General features: G+C 39.1%; 2 protein-coding genes and 1 long non-coding RNA gene across 8 annotated transcripts; 2 read left to right on the top strand and 1 right to left on the bottom strand.

The window, feature by feature from the left end:
- Positions 1-26: 26 nt before the first annotated feature.
- LOC105055190 (probable WRKY transcription factor 51) lies at positions 27-1,529 on the bottom strand. The gene is made up of 3 exons (XM_010936979.3): positions 1,231-1,529; positions 967-1,113; positions 27-637 (listed from the first exon to the last, which is right to left on the bottom strand). Exons 1-3 carry the CDS (start codon positions 1,506-1,508, stop codon positions 472-474), a joined length of 591 nt encoding a protein of 196 aa, XP_010935281.1. The 5' UTR covers positions 1,509-1,529; the 3' UTR covers positions 27-471.
- A 5,476-nt stretch (positions 1,530-7,005) lies between these two features.
- LOC105055340 (probable WRKY transcription factor 51) lies at positions 7,006-8,530 on the top strand. The gene is made up of 3 exons (XM_010937135.4): positions 7,006-7,310; positions 7,456-7,596; positions 8,082-8,530. The coding sequence occupies exons 1-3, from the start codon at positions 7,030-7,032 to the stop codon at positions 8,278-8,280; spliced, it is 621 nt and encodes a 206-aa protein (XP_010935437.1). The 5' UTR covers positions 7,006-7,029; the 3' UTR covers positions 8,281-8,530.
- A 1,988-nt stretch (positions 8,531-10,518) lies between these two features.
- Positions 10,519-16,172, top strand: LOC105055418 (uncharacterized). 6 transcript variants are annotated; one of them, XR_012138214.1, is made up of 5 exons: positions 10,519-10,774; positions 10,870-13,430; positions 13,558-13,599; positions 13,769-13,908; positions 15,790-16,172. It is a non-coding gene; the product is annotated as an uncharacterized lncRNA (long non-coding RNA). The 6 variants fall into 6 exon arrangements; XR_012138213.1 differs by having other exon boundaries at positions 13,558-13,908; XR_012138212.1 differs by having other exon boundaries at positions 10,870-13,599.
- The last annotated feature ends 337 nt before the right edge of the window (positions 16,173-16,509 follow it).

The following is a 16,509-nucleotide window of genomic DNA, read 5'->3' as shown; positions in this document are numbered from 1 at the left end:
GCCGTTGATGCCGGAATCTGAATCTGTGCTGTATATAGAACATTCATTTCAGCAGTTAAATTTCATCTGCCATGCTTCTCACATTACAAATAGCTCGGAGTTTCTATCGACTGTGCGTGGCTATCAAAGAAGATCATGTCAATACTTACCAAAAAAATAAAAAAGAAGAAGATCGTGTCAATGCAACGGTATTACAGGCTTAACCAGGTCTCATTGTTGGGTACTGATGTTGCTGCTTCGAAGTGCCAAAAATATCTCCTTCTAGGTAGGGTTTCAGCGAGTTGGGTCTGGCTTGATTGTGCTGATAGATGCTTTGAAATATATGAGCGACATATCGGGTAAGCGCATGTCAAAGACATGGGGAGGTAGCAGCTATCTAATTGGTAGATGGTATGGCATCGGTTATGGCAGCTCCGGTTCTTACTAAATATGAAGAAATAGCAGCTTATGACCTCCATGTATCTTTAGCCATCAAGAAGAGTGAGAGATGCATTGATAACGACCGTAAGATACAGCACCTGGGCTAATGTGGTTGTGCACTCCCTCGTATGTTGTAATCACATAGTCTGAATCCTGAGGGTCTCTCTCCACTCTCTTCTTTACAGAACAACCCTCGCTGGAGCAACGGTAGTAATTCCTGCGAGCATATATTTTCTCAATGAGTTCACCACGGAGCAAATAATCGGAACGGAACTTTATGTATCATGATATTGCCTTTATAGCCAAATATACAGACGGATGGCACCAAAAAAGTTAATTAGCTTTGGATAAACAGTTCGGGTAATATAAGACTACGCCGGTTTGCAAGAGAACAAATGAAGATTAATAATAATGGGAGCAAGATTAATTAGCCATGGTTATATTATGCATTATATAGAACACGCTGGTGCCATATTTCTGCGTGGTGTGCACGCATCAAATGGTAAGAAGTCTGCAGAAGACGAAAAAGATCTAGCGGACCCATACCTTGGATTTGGGCTGTTCTTCACCGACTTCTTCCCATACTTCCGCCACTTGAATCCATCATCCAGTATCTCCACCGCCGATTTCATTCTAAACCCAATTCTACACCTGGCATCCGGTTTCATCCTTTTCATCTCACCCACACATAGCCTAAATCACAAAATTAAATGAATGCATTTAGCAAAATGAGCGCTCCATCTACAAACATCGAGTGAAAATGAAAATAAAACGAGATTAATTTAATCGAAAACATAACGGAACGCATACATTGCTTTATTCGTCGTGCTGTCTTCACTGGATTCCCCGCTGACATCCACCGGAGCAATGGCATGTACCAGTTCCTCAGCCGCAATCCTTGTTGGTAGTTGCAGGCCTTGAAACAAGCCTTCATTAATGAACGCTATGTGATCGGAACATTCGAGCACCGGTTGGCTGAAGGAGTTTGCAGAGAAAAAATCACAGCAAGCGTGACTGGTTGAGTCATTTGATGGTAGAAGAGAGGAGTGGAGCATGGTGGTGTCTGAAAGCTCCGTTAGAGCCGCCATAACTTGTGAAGTGAGTGTGAAGTATTTGTGGCCTTTCTTCATCTTATATAGGGGTCATTTTCTAATAACCATTTGCATTACACGAGGGAGCTAGGTTCCTACCGTGGTGGCGAGAAGGTTCTTTGATATTGCCGCCAGTCGCATCTGATGTGATGTTCCATTAGGCCGAGGCACGACTTCGATAACCCAAGTCAAAACATATTTGGTTATCGTAAATGGGAATGCAACTACTTGGAGTCATTTGATTGGGACTAAAAGTCCGAATCAACAGCTTTTAATTAGCGTGCATCTGAAACTCAAGTACCCTCCACCTTGGTGAAGTGTGTTTGGCTGCGAAACTACGATGCTTCCACTCCCCTTCTTTTATTCAGCACGTGTAAAGGATATGAAGCATGTATACTTTATGAAGAATTTGTTTTTGACTAGAACAAGGCAAGTAAATATTTTTATAATGTATTCCTAAAGGAAAAAAGAAATTAAATTTTGCCTCGGCCACCTTACCATCTGTTATGACCAAGTCGCCGCCAAAAATGACGGATTTGAGGAACGGCTCTTAGATTTTATAATTTATTTGACCATATTGATTTTTGATTGTTCTGAGTTGATGAATCTGTTTCTTTACGATCTAATTTATAAAACTTGTTGCGATCAATTCCCTATTCGTCTGGTCATCGGGAACGAGCGTCTGCAAAAGAAAGTCCACACTGTTTGGAGGCGGCTCCGGTGGGGATCCTCCGACGGTCAAGTCAGAGAGGAGACTAGGCAACAGTGAAATGAAAACAGAGAGCTCAACGAGAGAGAGAGCTAGAGAGGAGGGAGTTCATGGATTTCGAATCGACCTCTAGCACTGTTGCCTTCTCCGATATATATAGTGGAGCATGGTATGGCGCCGTCATTAATGGCGCGGACAATTGAAGTATTGTCAACTCACTGAGGACTGTCAGAGCCACCGTGAGGGTGTCAAATCACCGTGGTGCTGTCAAATCGCTAGGGTTGACCCATGCCTTAGGTGGGATAATGTCCCTAGGCGGCAGTGCCGCAGGTCGTTGTCAGGACTGACGGTCTCTGGCAGTAGTACGGCGATTGGAAGAGCCGACCGACCATAGGTCGGCGGCCAGCTGAGGGGCGTCGGGTGAAAATTTGGGTCCCTCCAACAGTCAGTCGGGCACGTTGCAGGAGTCGGGCATCGGACTCCATAGTGCAGTCGGTTGGGAAAGCGGAAAAAGTCTGCCCGACCGACGTATCCTCGATCGGGCGATAGCCGTCGGTTGGTCGGTAACGGCACCCATCGGTCGGTCGATGAAATCGGACGTCGGACACGCAGGCCCGACGATGAGTCGGCATAAGTGGGGTCGGTCGGGGTCGTCCGTCGGTCGTCGGTCGGGGTCGTCCGTCAGGATCGTCCGTCGGAGTCGTCCGTCGGTCGTCGGTCGGGGTCATCCGTCGGGGTCGTCCGTCGGGGTCATCCGTCGGTCGGGGTCGTCCGTCGGAGTCGTCCATCGGGGTCGTCCGTTGGGGTCGTCCGTTGGTATATTTCAACAAAATTAATATATTAAAATAATAAAAACAAATAAAATTTTGGTTAACAGTTAAACCGCACCCAGTTGATGAGATTAGATATTTTATATATGTATATGTTTACATATGTGGGATCAGAGATTTCTGTTGATAAAGGTGACAGGCTCCTACTGAGGAACAAAGCAGTCTAGTTCCTTGCAATTTCCATGTTGGATAGGGACTTTAAAGCGATGTCCATCCGGATCAGTAATCTCGTCACGATCTAACCCTATAAGTCTTGTTTTATTTTGGAGTGTCAAAAAGGACCCCACCAACAACCAACATGAATCTTATGGAAACCTATCTACTAAAAAGGGAGCCAGCAGAAGTCACCGCTTTCACCGTCTGGTTCTCCCTTTCGACCTTCCGAGAAGAAGGGGCTTGGCATGACTCGGACACCAGCCAGCGATGGTATGACACGTCTCATGGGATATAGCTTAGAAGTTTCCTCCCACGATGCTGTTTGGTGGTAAATTTGGGTCCATAAATAATATATTATATGGGGTCCATCAAAAAAAAAATTTTTTTTTCTCCTTTTTTAAGATTAGGATTTTCTCTTTGGGATTAAGAGAAACTAATTCCCACCTTCTCTACCTTAATTCCCATCTTACACCCGGAGGACAACTCTACCAAGTATTGAACCCCGTATCTTTTTGTCCTAGAATTTAATGTGAGTCCTCGTAACTTATCCCAATGCAGAACCATGTTCATGATTATTTGATGCAGTATCATGTTATAAATAGAAAGCTCATTATATTTTTTGAAATGGAATATAGTTTTATGAGCTAATATGGCAAGCATCACGGAGCTTCCAATGTATATAAATGACTTTGCTATAGCTAAGCAGTTGCACTTATCTTTTATCGGAGAGAAGGTTTTATCTTGGTGCCTTGGGAGGTGTTTTCCAACCGTCAGTGTCCCGAGGTATAAAATTTTAACTAGTAATTCTGCTACTATAAATTAAAAAATTTTAAAAAATATGACTCTCAGTTTACAATTTAAGAGAGGATAAACTAGTGAAAACTTTCCATTTGAGTTTAAAATTAAAAATAACTCCTCAATTGAGTTTCACTTAAAAACAACTTCTCAATTGGCATAAATGACCAAATTGCTCTTGCAGTTATAAACCAATACTAAAACAACACTGCGATATTAGAAAATAGTATTATCTTATTGTAATGTAATACTATCTTATTATAAAACAATACTGCCTTATTATTATGTTAGGATATTATAAAACAGTAGTTTGTTATTATAATACAGTACTACTTTATTATAAAATAGTACTGTTTTATTGTAATATAATACTATTATAAAACGGTACTGTGTTATTATAAAACAGTACTGCCGTATTATAAAATAATACTGCAATATTAGGAAATAGTACTGTCTTATTATAAATCAGTACTGCGTTACGTATTATAAAACAATACTATGATATTAGAAAATAGTACTGTCTTATTATAAATCAGTACTGCATTATTATAAAATAATATTATCTTATTGTATAACTGTATGAGAGTATAAGAGTATAACAGTCATTTCAACTAGAAATGGAGAGTTACTTTTAATTTATATTTAAAATGGGGAGCTACTTATAATTTAAACTTAAGTAGGGAGCTGCTTTTAATTTGAAACATAAAATAGAGATTTTTGTCTAGTTTACCATTTAATATCTTAATTTATATTTATCCACTAAGCATAGTTTTGAAAGAGATTTTAATTTATATTTATCCACTTAGCATAGTTTTGAAAGAGATTTCGTAATAACTGATATTGTATATGTGACGTGCAAGCAAAAAAAAATGCACCATTGTTACGTAGTGTGCACCTTGAAAAAGGCATGCAGTTAGTACATTGCATGTGTGCACCATGAAAAGTTAAATAACATGTCAAGCCTTCCTACCAAAAATCTTCAGCCAGACACTTGTTCAGCAATATCCTGCATAAATACTAGATGGCGTATATAAAAAAGATAATTATAAAGTATAAAAATATGGTATTAATGCAGCCTTTTTCAATGTTTTGGATTGTGATAGCTCGGCCACTTCTTTAAAGCCAGCTATATGTCAAGTTGAAATCAACTGTTCACTTCTCTTGTGGAATTTAAAAATGGCTTTGAAAAGGCGAATCATTGACAACCACTGACCAGGGAACCTGCTCAGAAGAACACCTACTTGTTAAAGTTTGAGTTTTTTTTTTTTTTTTAAGAAGAAATTTGAGGGTTGAAAGTGGTTTCATTCTAATTGGAGTTTTTTTGAGTGGCTGCAAGCATGTTAGTCAAGCGTTGATGTGATGTATTATGTAGTGAATGAGACCAAAAAAAATTCCTATCAAGAGGTGCATGGCCGTAAAGATCGTAGCTTCCGCGATACATGAAAGTGTGAACATCTAACATGAGATTTGACAAAGCTTTCAAAACACTCTGACAAATCTTATCACAAATGACCTAATTGGATCAAAGTCTAGTCCGCTCTAAAGCTTCAACAACCATTAAGAGATCGATGGATGAGAGGACAAGAACAAACTTTTCTATTATTTAATTCAATGCAACCACTGTGCTGAAACTGTTGCTGCACTGCATTTAATTTCAAGGATTTATCTAACGACTTGTGCAAATGAACTTGTGCAGAATATACTTTATATGTCAACTGAAAGATCTTATCATGCACTGATATGAGAAACATGAACTATGGACTTGCCGAACCTGGCGTTCTTCAACTTAATTAGGCGAGCAGGTTGGGATGCATACAATATTTCCTCATCATCCATTGTTTTCTTGCCTTGGCTTTCTTCTTCTTCTTATTGTGTACTTTTTTTTTATTTTTATTTTTATTTTGAGGCTGTTGGGGGAGGGGAGGATGTACAACTGAGGAGGTCCAACAGGAAACAAAAGTAAACTAACACCTACAGTAACCAATTCCACATATCACTGAACAAAATCGATGCCAAAGCTTGTGGAAGGGGATGTTGGTCTGTGATGACGTTGTCCCTTTCTTTAGCTTGCACTGATAGCTGAATTTCTTTTGTTTTCTTTGCTTTGGTCCATCACTACTTGAGCATCTATACAAACCTAAGATGTAAGGTTTACTTGTTTTAATTCATCCATCTCATTTTAGACAACAATTGGCTTTCTAACCATATGTTTGACATACAAGGCCAACGTGATTGGGCCCAAAGGGACATGTTAGTGGTACCTGTATGCGGATTTGATATTGGTCCACGCTAGCCTGAAAACCTCATCTCATGCATCATGGGGATCCAAAATATACAACTCAGGAATATCACTGAATATCATATCCATGGGAATGGGATATGCTATCAAGCTAATGAGAGTTTATCCACGGACACGAAACCCGAGGGATAGCTATTCCGGTGGGGCAGATACCTTAAGATTTGGACAGATGATGACATCAGCTGTAGACGACTGCCGTTGTTACCTCAGTTGGCGTCCGGCGGCTATCGACGTCTCAATCCAAGCCATCAAATCATCATCCAATGGCTACAAACGTGCACCAAGTGCCCACGACGAGGACGTATCCCAGCAATCCACAACCACAAGGAATCTTCCCGGGCAGCATGGTAGGAAATCATTGGCGGGCGCCACCACCAAGGCCGGCCCACCTATTTCAGACAGGATAAGGGTCCCACAAGAATGGGGACACGTGTCAGGTTTTGAGATGGTCCGCACCAGAATTTTGAGTGGCCGAAGAGCTGACCCCCCGGTTCGGGCTCCACCTTATAAGCGCCGGCGACTCTAGAAGCGCCGGGTCGAGCACGTTGCGGCGGCGAATGGTGGCAGCAGCGGCAGCAAAGAAGCTTCCAGTTTAGGCGAAGGAAGCTCGGTGGAAGGGGTGGCCATGACATACAACTAAATTTAGATTTCTGTACCAAATTATATGTTTTAATTTATGTGCATATATCGGACACTATATATATATAGGAAGATATGTGTTAGGAGATCATGGCGGCAGTGGGAGCTCCATTGCATGCACTGGCCAATATGGCCTACTTCCCTTCCCAAACTGGCCAAGGGAGTGACTTGACCTATGATGATCTTCAATCTGACCAATCGGCGGCATTCGATCTCTCCGATTACATCTTGTTCGAGGAGGGCTTGGCGCCGGCTTCATTTGGGCAACCAGTAAATGCAGTTTCTCCCATGGTCGATGCTGATCAGACTGCTAGCCAGATTAGTGGAAGCAACTTAACTACTATTAGTAGTAGTAGTAGTAGTACCAGAAGGTATAAAGCATTAGATTCATTACTTAATGTGCTGTTCGTCTTATCGCACTGCTGAGCATTGTGCTAGGCCTTTTTCCATGAATTCTGATGCATATCCACAAACAAATGGCTTAGTTGTGATCATGTTAACGGTTTGGAAATGTAGGAGTGGAGTACTGGAGAGGCTGAGGGTGGCCGAAGGGTCCAGGATCGCATTCAGAACGAAGTCAGAGGTGGAGATCCTGAATGACGGGTTCAAGTGGCGCAAGTATGGGAAAAAGTCCGTCAAGAACAGCCCAAATCCGAGGTATAGCCATTGCACCGATAACTTACAATGGAACCGAGCCCCCAACGACTTCATAGGACTATGATTATAGCCATTGCACCAATAACTTGACCATTTTTCCCATCACCTTGCTGCCCTGCGAAGAGGCAGTTCTTTCTTACACACACACACACACACAGAGAGAGAGAGAGTTCCTGATTATGAATAATCACTTGATTTAGTATTCTAGCGATCGCAGGCTCAAATTTCGTTGGCACTAGATGTCAGTTTTTTGCTAAGGCTTTATCTTTCAACAGACAGAAATAAAACTGGAGGATTGGCTTCTAATTTGGTCGAGGACACCCAGTATCAGAGTAGCCCTTTTTCTTTGAAGATTTATTCCATGCGTAAAACATTTTTGTGATCATTGTAATTAAAATTCGCTGCACTCTCTCTGAGAAATCGAGTAGCTTAACTAAATGCTGGCTCTCTCTTAATTGATTGCTTGGTGGTGGTCGTGGTGGCAGGAACTACTACCGTTGCTCAACTGAGGGTTGCCCGGTGAAGAAGAGGGTAGAAAGAGACAAAGAAGACCCAAGCTATGTGATAACCACCTACGAGGGGATACATAACCACATGAGCCCCGGTGTGGTTTACTACACCACCAAAGACACCGCCTCTGGTCGGTTTTATGTGGCCGGTTGTGAACTGCCTCCAGGTTCATGAAACCTGAACATAATCGCTTCACAAGCCGAAGTACTCAGTCTGGCTATAGATAGCCACTAGCGAAGTACAACTGCAATGCTTTTGGGTTTTAATTGGAGAAAAAAGGAAAAGAAAAAAGGATCCTTCCTTTTTTTTCCGATGGTTATCGTTCCTGTAATTACTGAGTATCAGTTTTCAGTTTTGTGCATATGCTTTCAATTCTCGTGCAAATGATTAGCTCGGCTTGTTGAATGAAACTTTTTCTTGCATCCATTTGTTTGCAGTTGTTGCCTTGATTTATAAAATTTACTGCACGTTTTTTTAGATAATTATGTTAGTCGGAGATTTCCGTTCTTGCTACCATAGGAACTTAATTAATAATAATAGTGCGATATGTCGGTTTGATTTTTGAGAAAGGAGAAGAATCTACATTAGTCACCAAAATTTGTTCATTAAAAGGCTGTGGGGAATACACATCCAGAACTTTACATCTACGTAGAGTTGACAGATATGGTGCAATATTTTTTTTTTTTACATTATCTTTTTGATGCTTTGATACATGGTCAGAAGGTGCTGCTGCTGCAATGCTTTACAGCGGACAAGTTTCTTAGTCTGAATCCGCTGCCCCTGTTAAACTATCCCTATTCTCTCATGAAGGTACCGGTCCGAAGCTTAAACGGGATATGATTGGTAAATGGGTCCACATATTATAAATTTTTGTGAAAACCTCGAAGATGTCTTTTTGTCTCTTTCCAGTGCTCGTTGTCCGCTATGGCTCTTTCGACAACACATTGATTCACTGAGGAGCAGAATATTATGTTTGTTTTTTTTTAAAAAAAACGATTCTGTATTTCGGCAAATGTTGTGTCACTTCTCAAAACTTCACACTGACATTGGGTACTTGCGGGCTTCCAATTCCTTGGCCGCACAACCTTTAGTTTTTCTCTCTATTTATAAATTGTAAGAAAAAAATCAGATTTTTATGATGGTTCCATCATTTATTTTGATTGAGGATATGAACGGTCTAAACTTTTGCTTTAGCTAGAAGCATCAATCTGTAAAGAGCACTTAATTATCCTGCCAAGATGGATTCGTGCCTTCTTTGAAAGAGCAACATTATTCCTTTTGATGGTGGCTTGGAACCTAAAAGGTGATAATGAATTTGACATCTTGCTGTTGTTTATGCAAGAAATTGCTAACTCATATATATAATTATGTTAGCACAATAACGAATTTAATATATATTAGAATATGTAATAATGTCCACTTTCTGAGCACTCAAAGATTTTTTTTTTTTTCATTTCTTTCTTTTTTTCAAGCAAATGTCCTTCAAGAGACCTTAAGAATTGATTGATCACTTCATGAAATAGCTCAATATAATTAACAACAATCATACTATATTAGAACAATCTATATATACCACAATCTTAGCACCTAAAGTTGATTAAGTTATGGTATTTGGTAGCCCAAGTAACTAAATGAAGTCGTAGAAAAGACTTAACAGAACAAAAAAAAATCACTCCATCAAATCAACTTTTGTATACATATAACATTTTAGGTGCTTGTGTCGTTGGTTTGCTATTTCTTTTGGTCAAGAAGACATGTGTTAGTCTTCATACATTTAATTAAAAATACCAAGACGCTTTGAAAGACTTGATGCTGAAAGTCAAAATAGTGGGAGATTTTATATCCCTCGGTGTACCTATCCAATACTTGTCCGGTTAATATTATTTTATAATATTTAAATAGCAATTCCCATCCTTATTTGCCCTCTTATGTTCTTAAGAATATCGATGTGCTCCATCGGAGTCAAATTTTTTTTTTTTTAACACCGTATTATATAAATATTATTAATTACAGTTGAACAAAAATTGAAAGTCGTGAGATTTTTATATAAAAAAAAAGTTAAAAAAAAAATCACGAATCATCGTATTAAAATGTTTATTTAACATAATCTCTACCATCACGGTGCAAACTCAAAATCTTTATGGTTTATTTTAACTAATCAAAATTATTTAAAATTTTTTTAATAATAAATAAATAAATTTAATTTATTTTTTTTCAAAATGAGAAAAAAAAAAAAAAAGAAGACAGATACCAAGTCAACATAAATAGAGCATATATTTTTTTAAACCGCCTATGAATAAACCCCACCCAACCAAAAAAAAAAAAAAAACTGGATACAATCTCTCGCTGCGTGCGTATCTCACGTGCGGATCACTCAGACATATGGGCCCTACAGGATAAGCCTCATCCACTTCCGCCGGCTCCAATCAGATTTTGCCGTTTGCTGGTGGAAAAATCGGTGAGGGAACGAAGGAAGAAGAGGAGAAGACACCCTAAAGTCCCATGGCTGCGCACCAATGCCACCGACCAGATCTTAATCTCGCCGAAATCCCCCAGAAAATGGCGGCGTCAACGATATCCGCCGCCGCCTACTATTCTTTCCGCTGCCCCTCCTTGCTCCTCCGAGAGCAAGCCCCTCAACATCCTCGCCATGGCCCCGAGAAAGGAGGTATCTTGCGTCCCCCTCCCCAAACTCATTCTAAGGGCCAATTTTTGATCTCTTATGTCGTATATTACGAACCCTAATCCCATTTTGGATTCAAGGTGAATCGGTACGACGAGATTTGGTAGAAGCTCTGGTACGGGACGGGGCTCTTCGCGGAGGGCACCAAGGAGGTGAGCGTGGAAGTGGTCGAGAAGCTTGAGAAGCGCGAGGTCCTCGGTGGCGTCGAGAAGGCACACCTCCTCTCCAAGGCCGAGCAACTCCGCTTCACCCTCTCTTAGGTTTTTCCTCACCAAAACCCCCATCAAATTTCTTTGATTTCTTCCCATTTACGGCGGTTCGTCCTTGCTTTGGCCGTCAAGAATTCGATTAATCTCAATCAAGGATCCGGTAAATCCCTTCCACATCTTCTTCTTTTTGCTCATAATACTTATAAATGATGCTAATTTTTAAGAATTTATTTCATTCTACTCTTGAGTAATTATTAATGGCCAGTAAGTAGACAATAAGACAACACTAAAAATTGAAATTCTAAGGTTACATGTCTTTAATTTGCGATTTTGACTTTTAAGCACGACTGCTTAAGATCAATAGAAAGCAACTTTTATTGCTGTTTTTCTTTTGCATATATAAGCCCATACGAGCGAGTGATTACATTTAGCAAGAGACCATTCCTTGACATTCTTTATTACCTTCAGTTGGTGATTTTTTTTTTCCTAATAGTATTGAAAGAATAGTTAGTCATGGGAGAATCGGGGCAGCTCTCTTAGGTTATAATATATAATGTGACAGCCATTATATGTGCATTAGAACCGTTTTAACATCATTGAGTAATGGTATTATATGTGCTATCTGATCTTTTTTTTTTTTTTCACTGTTAAGCTGCCTCAACCAATGCAAGGAGTGCTTGGAAATAACAATCTTACTTCACCTTGCTGAAAAAAGTGAAACAAAATATCAGGGTTGGGACAGGGCTTGATCGTTATGGATATGCTTCCTGAACTTGCTGAGAAAATGACCTCCAACAAGAAACTATTGATGGAGCTAAGCCCACATAAATGGCCAATATGATGCCACGGCAACATGCAATAGGCAACTCATTCATGACAATGTGAGCAAGCCCACTAAAATAATATCTGAGCAGGCAGTGGTTTTCTAAGATTTGAGCAGAGGGGTGATAAATGGGAGGGGGAGATTTTTAAGTTAGCAGGCGTGCAAACTGTGAAAGAATTCTAGGAGACCAAGTGAGAAAGCAGCCTATATTACAAACTGGGGTTAGAGGGTTTTTCCTTAGGATTATGTTCATGTTGACAGACAAATCTTACACTCAACTATGTCTTTGAGACAACTCTTACATGGGACTGTTCTTTAAAGTAGATGGATGATTTTGTACAAGTTATAGCAATGCATGTTTAGAGATCAAAATGGAGTTGGCTTCCGATTTTCTACATAGACCATTCATTGATGTAGAACAGATTACAAACAGAAAAAAAGGGCAGGCAGGGGGACATTGAAACATCTTAAGCAATGCTTTTCTTTCCCCTGCAGGATGAGATCATAGAACACAACATGGTGATAATATTTATTGGTGGCTGTAAGTATCCTGTGACGAACAAAATCTATCCATGAATGCTGTAATAGCAATAAGCTCCTCCCTTCAATCCTCATCATAGCGGTCATGTGAATGTGCCTCATTTCTTAGCTCAGTACTTAACCCTCAATGATATTTTGGAGCTCTTTTCCTGACACTTTTAACCCAAATCCACCACTAGTATACTGCACAAAAGTGTCTTTGAGGTCGGGAGGATAATACATATACATTATAAGATGTGCTTGAAGGTCTAATGCAGGATCTTCTGCTATAAGGAGGCTTCAAGAATAGGATTACACCCATTATGAAGGTTAAACGCTGAGGCACAGATGCTGTAATAATAACCATATCAGAACAACATCTGACCACATGAGCTAAACCTTTTGTAGCAAAAACTCCAAATGGATTCGACTTGTTGTAGCAGAACCATGTATCCCATAGCCCAAGAGAAACTCTATGTACTCAGATCAGCCAGCTTAAGACTTTTGCCAGCTAGAAAATCTGATCCTGGTCAGAAAATACATGACCAGGTAGGGAGGGTCTGCACTTACAAGCTCTCATTTGGCATATCTTCTGCGTCCAAGGGTGCTCACATTTGCACCAACCAAGATAAGGTGAGCTCTGTTAACTCTCAAGAACCAAGATAACGTTACAAATGCTCAGATCTGCACCAACCAAAATAAGGCGTCAGTTTCTAGATATTGGACTATTAAGCGGAATTTTGCTCTACGTACCATTCAACCCCTCAAAATTCCCTCTTCATATGGTTAGGAGGCCTGTCAGCAAGTTTGGAGGGCTATACCACAACAAATAACCTCCCCCAATCCAAAACCCAGCCCTGATGAAGCACATTGGATCTATTCTCCATTCCTCCGTCTAAAACAATCATCAGGGGACATAAGCATCGAGGTGGCTGGCGCCTTTGGTACTGTTGCTTTCACCCTTTTTGTGGTAGGGTTTGGTGCTGTTTCTTGTTTTAAATCTTCTTATTTTTGTTGGCATGAAACGTATATAAATTGAGAGTACAGAATCTGCTCATCTTGTTGGCATCGTGAAATAACTCGTTCCCAAGTAAACTTCTACTCCATGACATTGATTTCTTTTTCATTAATAAAGAAGTTTACAATGTTTACATCCCCAATATGCCTTTTAGAGTACTGATCTGTTGCTGTCCATGCCTCTTGTTACGTTCACGGAGTCATGGCTCGGATAGGTTGATCTTCACTCTGATGTACGTGAGGTACTATTTGCTTCAGTCTCTGGCCACTATGGCACAGTGTCCTACAGTTTTGTCTTTTAAAATGCACTTCATGCAGGAGAAAATATTTCATTCGATATAAGTTAGAGTCCTTTTTCACTTACAATCAATATGGGATTAATGATACTCTTCCATCTACACTATAACATAGTCTTCCGGTCAAGAAGAATTTTGGACAAAATTGTGGAAGGTGCATCATAGTCCGTCGGAGGCACGTCAGTCCCACGATGGGTGCCAATATTGTGGTCAAAGACTCGTGGCTCGAGCAGATTGGTCTTTGCTTCTACATACGTGAGATATTGTCCGCTTTGGCTTCTAGCCTCTATAGCATTAGGCTTCACAGTTTTGCTCTTTAAAAGATATCTTACATGAGAAAAAAGATTCTATCTCATATGAGTCCGAGTTTCTCTTGACTCATAATCAATATAAGACTAATAATGCTTTCCCATCTATACTACATCTTCATTTTTTTTAACCCTTGTCATCATCTTCTTTTTGTTATTCTTCCAATTTGTCACACCCTTTTTAAAGATAGAAAGGTATTCTTCAGGATCTATTTGGATGGATGGATCCAGAATTCTATAGATTCATGGTTTGGCTCAATACAACCATTAAAAATATTGAATTATAGGTTGAGTTTACAAGTATTTTGAACCATCTTTTAAGTGGACTGGCTCAAATCTTATAGGAAGAAAAAAATTATTTGTTGAAATTTTTTTTTCTATATGGGATTTAGGCCAGGCCACTTGGAAAGTGATTCAGGATACTTATAAATATGAACCTAACTCAGCCTATAATCCGATGTTTATGATGGCTGGGCCATAAATTCTATAGAATTTTGGGCCCAACTATCTAAACAGGCCCTTCATATGATGGCGATGCCATTATTATGCACTTGCGACCAATCTCTCAACAGAACTTTCTCTTAGATAGCTAACTGCAAAACAGCATCCATAAAAATACCACCCCCAAGTATATGATTCAACAAAAATCACAAAGAGTAGATTAATAAAAATATCTGGTAAAATACCCATTAATATTCATAACCTAGCAAATAAAGTATATTTATTTTAGAGATTGGCAACTTATCCATTCAATGATTTTGGCACTCAATGTTTCCAAAATAGATACTATTAGATCAGATGAATTAGAGAATAGACAGACGTTTGTTAGCATTCTAGATTTTTTTCTCCTTTCAGGGTCTATCCGAAACAGAATTTAGTACCTTTTGATCATGAATATCTGAATAGGACGAACTAATCTCTATGGATATTTTTGCTTTCGAACAAAATAATCAGAATTAGGCTTAATCAACTAAAATGTGTATTATATATATGGGAGATCTTTCAATTAAGAAGATCCATCGGCTTGAGATGAAGAGAAAAATCTATCTATTTTCTTTAGTTATGCAAATAAACTAATGATTCGTTATTAAATCATATAGCGCGCATAGTATTTTCATATAAGATTTTAATTGTTCTATATTTCGGCAATAATATATTATTCCATGGAGCTAAGGTCTAAAATATGAGAAAAACAAGTATTTTCATGAGTCTACCACCCAGCCAATCCTGTTTGTTCCATTTAATCCCTTTTTCATAGTCATATATCTTTACAGCTAAGGAATGAAAATTTTTTTTCCTATTACATAAATCAAATATTTTATTTCTTCCGAGAAAAATCATCTTTTTTTTCAACAATTTCTTTATCATTTGATCTAAGAGTACCTAGAATTACTATCGAAAGAAATATAAAAGATCATTGAGCCATAGGAGTTTTCCATAATAATTATGCCCCATTCTTTTGGTCAATTTAGTTTTTAATACATAATCATTCAAATCAGATTTCTTTGTTATCGGGGTAGGTGGATTTTTTAAAATCTATCCCTTGAAGGAACTGGATATGATAATTTTTCATTATTTGGCTCGAGTAAGAACTAAAAGAATAACAGACCTAGATACATATAAAAATTGATTATTCTTCTCTACAATCCAGGAATTGATGGAACCATCGTAAAAATTGATCTAGTTTTCAATTTATAAATAGAGAAAAAAGTTTAGTGGTTGTGCGGCCGAGCAATTACATAACATGAGCTTCTAGTTTCCAGACGTGACACTTGATATGCCAAAATGCAGAGTAGATTTTAGTATAACACGCTGCTTCTCAGTGCAGCAACAAATATGGTAAGGGCACTGGAAAGAGCCTTCGCGGACAACCAAGCACTGGAAAGAGACAAGAGAACTCTTCTAGGCATTCACAAAGATTTCTAATACGAGGGCTCATTTACCAATCATATCCCCTTTCAAGTTTCGGACTGGTACGTTACGAGAGAATTGGGATGGTTTAACAAGGGCAGCAGTTTCAGTCCAAGAAACTTGTCCGCTGCAAAGCATTGCACCAGCACCGTCTTACCATGTATTAAAGCATGAAGAAGATTTTGTGAAAAATTGTTGCGTCATATCTGTTAAGTCTACGTCGGTGTAAAATTCTGGCTGTAAGATCAACATGTCGCACTAGCATTATTAATTTAGTTCCTATGGTTGCAAGAATGAAAATATCCGGCTAACATAATTACCTAAAAAGAAGGTGCAATAAATTTTATAAATCTTTGGAAAGAGTGCAAACAAACTGATGCAAGAAATAAGTTTCATTCGACAAGAGGAGCAAATCACTTCCACGAGAAGTGAAAAGCATATGCACAGAACTGAAAACTTTTCTCAGTAATGACAGGAACAATAAACAACTATTGGATAATTAAGAAGGAAGGATTATTTTTCTTTCCAATAAAATCCCACAAGCATGGCACTTTGAGTACTATGGCTCGTACGAAGCAATTGCATTCAGGTTTCATGAAGCTGGAGGCGCCCTATCTTGGGTTGCGTAGCAACACCG

The sequence above is a fragment of the Elaeis guineensis genome, chromosome 2 (genome assembly GCF_000442705.2).
Source record: "Elaeis guineensis isolate ETL-2024a chromosome 2, EG11, whole genome shotgun sequence".
In the NCBI taxonomy this organism is placed as follows: Eukaryota; Viridiplantae; Streptophyta; class Magnoliopsida; order Arecales; family Arecaceae; genus Elaeis; species Elaeis guineensis.
Note: the sequence above shows the minus strand (reverse complement) of the source record. Positions and strands in the feature narration are given on the sequence as shown.